We start from the raw sequence: 7,293 nt of genomic DNA, 5'->3' as shown, positions 1-7,293 counted from the left end.
GGGGGGACTGGGGGGACTGGGAGGACTGAGAGGACTGGGGGGACTGGGAGGACTGGGAGGACTGGGAGGTTTGTCCTCAGACTCTGCAGGCTGCAGCAGCTGCAGCCTGAAGGACCAATCAGCTGCAGCCCCCTGAAGCCCCGCCCCCTGCTCTACCTGCCCAGGTGGAGGCCAGCCTGCCGGAAGCCCCGCCCCCTTCACTGCTCCTGGTTGCTCAACAGGTGAGCAGAAACTTTGACCCAGATCAGATCAGAACAGGAAGCCCAACGCAGAAACATCAGAACCTCCAGAACCAGGAGAAGATCCAGAAGAATTACTTCAGAACCGGATCCGTCTCAGCAGAACCGGTTCTGGTCCATTCTGGTTTCCGGCTCCGGTTCAGATGGTTGTGGTTCTGCTCTCCGAACGTCCCCCCACAGCCTTCCAGGACTTTGACTAGGCCGTTGTGTGTGTTGTGGTCCGGCTGCTGTGTTTGGATCCCGGTTCTGACCCGGTTTGGACCGGGCCTCAGCTGCTGAAGCGGTTCAGATTTATCTGACCTGTTTCCGGTCAGTAAAGAGGCGGGACTTCCTGCTCCTCCGGACTCACCTGTCCAGGTTAACCTTTAACTGGACCGGACTCGTTGTGCGTAAGTATTCATTATGACGTCACTAAGTGAAACCTCACGCTGGGAGCCTTTCCTCCCTCCATGCGCCTCACCTGACAGGTTCTGGCACTAAGCTCACTCTGAGCCCGGTTCCGGCCCGGTTCGGAGTGTGACCCACCTTCAGCGGCGCCCCGAGTAGCTTGTGGATCCCGGAGATCTGCTCGCTCAGCGGCTGGTCCTCCTCCAGGGAGACAGTCGGAGGTCTCCGCGGTTCGGGAAAGTTCGTGCAGATGAACGGGTCCGAGTCCTCCAGGTACTGGACCCGGCAGGTGACGGAAGCCATGGCCGAGAATCAGCGACCAGACTGGGTCTGGGCTGCTGAGGGAGAGTCGGTGCGGCTCGCTGAGCCGCGGAGGAAAGTTTAAATGAAGCTGAGCGCAGGAGGACCTGGCTGCCCAAAGGGGCGGGGCCTGGGGCTGACGTCAGACCCATATTTGGAACGGGCATGTCACCAGCCATAACCACAGACTACATCCGGTTTGACCTTTCAGAACAAAGCTCATCCGATCAGAGAACAGGTGTTCTGACTAATGCCCCTTTACCACCGGCTGGCTCGGCTCGGCTCGGCTCGGCTCGGCTCGGCTCGTTTTCGGAGCTTTTCCACCAGCTTTTTTTCGGGGCTGGCCCAGGTGTTAGGGTCCTGGTTCGGAGCCGGTCCTGGTTTGGTGGGTGACGCAGCTTCGCTGCTGTTCACTGATTGGCTGAAGACGGACAGACGGAGCAGCGAAGAGAAGAAAAATGAAAGTTTGAAACTCCTGTGTGTGAATCTGCAGATTGTTTCTCATGTTGCATCTGAGATAATAAAACATGTCATATGACATCATATTGTAAAATGGCTAGATATCAGTTCTTAATCAAATTGTTATGAATTATTAATTGTAGAATGAACAACAAACCTGAAGAAACGATAGTGGTATTTTATCCATGGCTGTTTGTCTGCATAGGTCTAAAACTTAGTAATTACATTTTGTCTTTACTTTACACAACTATTCCAGTTATTTATAATTCTGGCTGGATGGTAAAAAAAAAAAGTGTTTTATGTATATATAGCAACATGTCTGTTTTAAATAATTCCTTATGTATTCCTTAGGCTTTTAATGTGAAGGAGTATCCTGGAAGTTCCGGTTTAGTGGTGAGGCTGTTTGGCCACGTCAGAATGACGTCATGAGCTCAGAGAGTCGCGCGCAGCTGGTCTGGGATCAGTTTAGAAACTAACTTCATTCCATTGTTTTCAACAGACGGCGCTGCTCCACGGCGCCCTCTGGCGGCGGAAGCTCTGCATCGCATCTGAGGACAGTTTCCGCCACCACCACTAATAATGTTTTATTTCATGGCTTCTTCTCCCGTTTCGTCGTGTTTAATTTAAGGTTTCGTCTCTTGCTGGTCCTTCTGTCCTCCGGGGTTTGGAATTTCAACTCCTCAGTGATTTTTCTCCCCTCAGCGCCTCCTGCTGGCAGCATGTTGGATTAAGCTGAGCAGCTGGAAGATTTTCTGCTTTTACCTTTTTACTTTGGCAATGTTGTGACGCGTAACCATAGCAACGAGGTGTTTTTACATCTGGGAGCAGCTGATAAGCATCTCAAAAGCTCAGATGAACTTTGACCCCGGTGCCAGAGGAGCTGGTCAGGAGGCGGATGGAAGCTCAGCATGTTTCCAGGAATCGTACTGAACATTCACAGCCACACTGACTGCTACTGGAGATGCTTCCGGCTCACACAGACTCTGTGGTGATTCTGGGATCATCCGAGTTACAACGTTTATCTTCCCTTTGGAGATAAATGAAGGATTTTAAATCAAATTGAATGAATTTCTTTAGGAATCTGTTGTGTCTGAAATCTGCAAAGCAAAACCAAACAGGACGAGTCGCCTGCAGGGCGGAGCAGGCAGCTCAGCTCTTCTCTCCTCCTGACTCTGGAGCCGGATCTGGTGCAGCAACAAAAACCAGGTAATGTTGGACGACTTCACAGTAAATCACCTGCAGATTTAGCTGAAGCCAAATCTGAGCTGAATCTGTAGAAAACCTTTTATTTGTGTCTTTGTTAACATCGTACCTGATAAATAATCAAACTGTCCAACCTGGCAGTGAGACCAAAACTGACATGATAAGAAATAAAAGCATTTAGTTTTTCCTTACACAAGTTTCTGTTTTAAATAATTCCTTATGTGTATGTAACGTCCACATTAGTGACTTATCTACATTTAAGTGCTATAATCTATAACATCTGATTACCAGGAGAGCAACATGGCCGACATGATGGAGAACCATCAGAAACCTGGATCCTTCAGCAGGAAGCAGCTACCAGCTGATGGCAGAGCAACAAGGAGAGTTTAGACAAACTAAAGAAAAATAAAAGTTGTTGTGTCTCAGTGAACAAAGTCTCTTTATTTCTGCTGACTCCACACAAAACCTGGAACTTAAGACTGAGTTTAAGYTCTTAGTGACCAAAGTGTGACATCCTGGAAGAGGAACCAGTCAGATCAGAAGGAATAAAGATTCATTTGTTCCAGTTTAACTTGGACATCAGGTGAATCATATGAAACGTATTGAGAAGTTAAAACAACAGATTGTTGATGCTCTTCAGCTCTAAGAACATCAGACACWTTTTATCATTAATGTTTGATCAGCACATTGAGCTCATGTGGCTCCAGAAGGTGAAGGTCTGGACATCCTGAAGGTCAACGCTGACCAGCAGGAAGACGGACATGATGAGATCCTGCAACCCAAAGGCTGCAGGAAGAACCACGATGGTCTGAATGCACCACCATGAAAACACAGTGGAATATATTATCAATTTATTATGACATTAAGTTATTTGCAACATGATTAACATTATCTCATGTATATTCAGAACTATTACAAGTTTTATAGCAGTTTAATACAAAAATCATCTTTAGTCACCTGAACCGTCTGAACCACCTGCTGGCACATTTTCTGTCAGTCTCAGAAAAATCAGGCTATAAACCATAGTTCAGCTCTTTCTTCTTCTTCTTCTTCTTCTTCTTCTTCTTCTTCTTCTTCTTCTTCTTCTTCTGTTGTATCAGCAAAACAACAACCGGCATCAGGTCGCATTTAATAATGAAGCACAGCTCAGAGCCTGGAGCTAATGTATTATTATTAATAATAATGTATTATTATTAATAATAATACATTATTATCAGCAGTCAGTCTGTCGGTCAGCCAGTGCAGTTCATGGCAGCTCCACCAGGGGGCAGCAGCGCTCCACGGCTCCTCCGGTTCCACGGCTTGCAGCGGGGTTGCGTAAGACACGTGATGAAACACACACACACACACACACACACACACACACACACACACACACACACACACACACACACACACACACACAGTCTGTGGTTGATTATCTGGCTCTTATCGATCCATTGATCATTCTGTCACATCAGGTCACGCCCACAAGGCTTCTAGCAGGCCGTTGCCATGGTAACAGCTCTAACTAGGCCCAGAGTTCAGCTTCACCTGGGAGGAGCAGTCAGAGGACGGCATCACTGACCTTTGACCTCTGATCTCTCCAACCAGTCAGAAGATCCCAGTTAGATCAGCTGGGTGTTTTCTGGAGTCAGAACCTGGACGGGGTGTACTTACTTTTCGGTCAGTCGGTCGGTCGTCCAGCTCAAAGTGTCTTTGAGCCAAAAGATGTTAAAGTTTAAAATGACTGAAAGACATTATTAACAGAAAATGTAAAGTTTCTTGTAACTCCTGGCCCCTCAGGGGGTCAGGAGGAGCTGCTGCCCTGAGGAACCCGGAGAAAACCCACCATGCACAGGGAGAACATGCAGGAAGGCCGGGAATCGAACCCAGAACCTTCTTGCTGCAAGGCAGCAGCTCTACCCACTGCTCCACTGTGCAGCCCGAGGAAAAAACTTAGTTAAAATATATTTGGATTCTCTGCACTTCAGTTGTTTCATCCTAATTAAAGTGTCCAAATGTTTTGATCCTTTATTGACTTTATTAGCTAAAGTCGTTAGCATGAGGCAGGAAGCGGTTAGAGTTCAGGTGAATGACCTCTGACCCCAGGCTGTGTTCACATACTGAGGTTTTCCTGTTCCTGGGTAAAACCTGAACGAAGCTCAGCCTGGAGGAGCAGCTGGAGGCTGGCAGCCCGCCAGGCTGATGAAGCACCGTCCATCTCCAGTCTCAGGTTTCAGCCCCCCGTCCTGCTGACTCGGCTGTTTCTCCCTCGGATCAGCAGAAACTCCAGAACCGCCCAGCTGCTGTTTCTCAACCTCTGGCCCGACTTCCAGAGGGAAGACGGACGTCCTCACAGCGGGACGGACGGACGGGTGATGGACAGACGGCGACCCCCTGACCCCGGGGTGACCTCTAACCCGGCCCTGATGATTCTGTCACATCTGGGATTTTTATGAAGTTAGAAACAGAAACTCTGAAAAACATTTTGTCTTTTCCGTCTTTTGTGTTTTAATGTTCATGTATCTGAAAACCAGAAACGGCTCAGAAAGACTTTAACTGTCCAACTCTTCACTCTGAACCAAAGCATCAACTCAGGACTTTGACTAGGCCCTGGTGCTCTGCAGCAAGGGCGCAGGAAGGAGTCTGTCATGGGGGGAAGCATATCAGAAACCTGACAGATCAGTAAATATCTGGAGCAGAAAAGTCAGAAACTATTAAACCGTCAGCAACACGTTACTCTAATCTGGTTTCAGTAACAAAGATCATGTTATGATTTACAATCCAATAATCAGATTAAAGTTATTATAATGACCAGGATGAACACTCACTTTTCATTTGTCTCACAACTAGCAAGATAAATACTCTGGTAGCAAAGACAAGCTAACAGATTCTGACATCTTATTGGTCGAAATGCACCGATATAAACTGAACTGGTAACTGAACTGGTAACTGAACTGGTAACTGAACTGGTTCTACCTTTTTCTAAAACCAAAGTATTAAACAGCTGATAAAATAAACTCAGCAGTTTTAAACTCAGCAGTTTGACCAATAAAACTAAAATCTAAAACAAGTTCAGTTCTTCTTGAACACAGTTCTTCTACGTCAGCAACAGTTTGATCTACAACATAAATAAATGATTCTTTTCCCGTCACTGTTAACTCAGTTCAGCTCTGCATTCAGTAACTAACCAAACATGAACCATAAAAACTCTGAAGCAAAAAGACTAAATGTTTTTATTCTGCTGTCAGTTTCAGCCTCAAACATTTAACTGAAATATCTCCTGATGTGTTTCTGTCTCTGCAGCCTGATGTTGGATTCATGGATTTACAGTGATGTCAGAATGTGAACTAAAGATAAAATATGTTTTTATTTACAGAACCAGAATTTAACCAACTTCATTTTCACATGTTTACATTATTATACATCTCAACTCTATTTACTGTGTAGCAAATAGTTATTCTCCTCCAGCACTTTTATTATTATCTCATAACCATCAGACTGAATGCGCTGTGGTGCGCCTTCAAAATAAAAGCATGCGAGTGGAAGATTCTTCGCAACTGCAGTGAAATTATTGGGGGGGACGAATGTGGCTCTCTAATATTGGGGGGACATGTCCCCCCGTCCCTCTGTCCCCCCGTCCCTCTGTCCCCCCGTCCCTCTGTCCCCCCGTCCCTCTGTCCCCCCGTCCCTCTGTCCCCCCGGTCATCTGTCCCCCCTGCAGTCCAGTTTATTAGTGAAAAACAATTCAACGTTCCACAGAAACATCATAAAGTCGCCAATTATGAAACAATAAATGTCACATTTTGTCTCATCAAATACAAACAGATGAGACAAAACTGGGTCTGGATGCAGAACCAGAACCAAAACCAGAACCAGAACCAGAACCAGAACCAGAACCAGAACCTGGCAGGTCTGAAGGTCGACCCAGCAGCAGATCTTTAATGAAACATGACGAGTTTCTCAGACTTTCATCCTCTGGTCCTGAAATGCTCTGCAGCTGCTAACGGTCCACTGTGGACCCGGCTTCATGTGGCTCTGGAGGTCAGAGGTCAGCCTGATCTCTGGGAGCCGACTCTAGACCCATAGCTCTAGATCATTCCTCTTCAGGTCCAAAGATAATAACTTCATTCCTCCATGATGGACATCACTGCACTGGGTCCAGTAGTAACTGGGACGGCCCAGCAGCCGTTGGCTCTCACTCCACCTATTGACCAACCCTGCTGGGATTTGACCTCTTGACCCCGGCTGCACGCCTCGCTCAGAGCCTCAGCTCAGAGGAGGCCCCCCCCCCGACCTTTCCCCCACTTCCTGGGCCAATCAGAGCTTACAGGAAGTGGGTGAGGGGTGGCGGTGGGTTGCTCAAGCAGCCGGGCCTCCTTGTTCTTCCTCCTCTTCCTCCTCATCCTCACTCTGAGCCGTGTGTTTCTGCATCGCCGCTCCCCGGGGGAGGGGTGGAGGGGGGGCTAACGATGAAGAGATGAAGTGATTAACGAGGCGCTGCTGACGGCGCAGCTCCGGGAGGCGCAGCGCTCCGTCCCCCAGGACCAGAACCGGTCCAAACAACCGGCAGCTCCCTGAATCCTAGATCTGATCCACGATCTGGACTCGTCTACATCTCTGACCCAGTCTGGTGGGTTTCAGCAGAACCAGAGGTTCTTGTTCGCCTCACCTGCAGCTCCTGTCGCTAACCTCCTGTAACCATGGCAACCAACAGGAAAGT

The 7,293-nt window shown here is 47.8% G+C and overlaps 1 protein-coding gene across 1 annotated transcript in view; it reads right to left on the bottom strand.

Annotated features, from left to right (window-relative positions):
• fhod1 (formin homology 2 domain containing 1) overlaps nt 1-1,193 on the bottom strand; it is a 54,372-nt gene extending 53,179 nt beyond the window's left edge. Inside the window, exon 1 of the mRNA XM_008402116.2 lies at nt 765-1,193. Within this exon, the coding sequence (XP_008400338.1) occupies nt 765-929 (165 nt within the window). The 5' untranslated portion in view covers nt 930-1,193. The remainder of the gene's footprint in view (nt 1-764) is intronic.
• Nucleotides 1,194-7,293: the final 6,100 nt, after the last annotated feature.

Source organism: Poecilia reticulata, unplaced genomic scaffold, assembly GCF_000633615.1.
Source record: "Poecilia reticulata strain Guanapo unplaced genomic scaffold, Guppy_female_1.0+MT scaffold_181, whole genome shotgun sequence".
NCBI classification, from domain to species: domain Eukaryota; kingdom Metazoa; phylum Chordata; class Actinopteri; order Cyprinodontiformes; family Poeciliidae; genus Poecilia; species Poecilia reticulata.
Note: the sequence above shows the minus strand (reverse complement) of the source record. Positions and strands in the feature narration are given on the sequence as shown.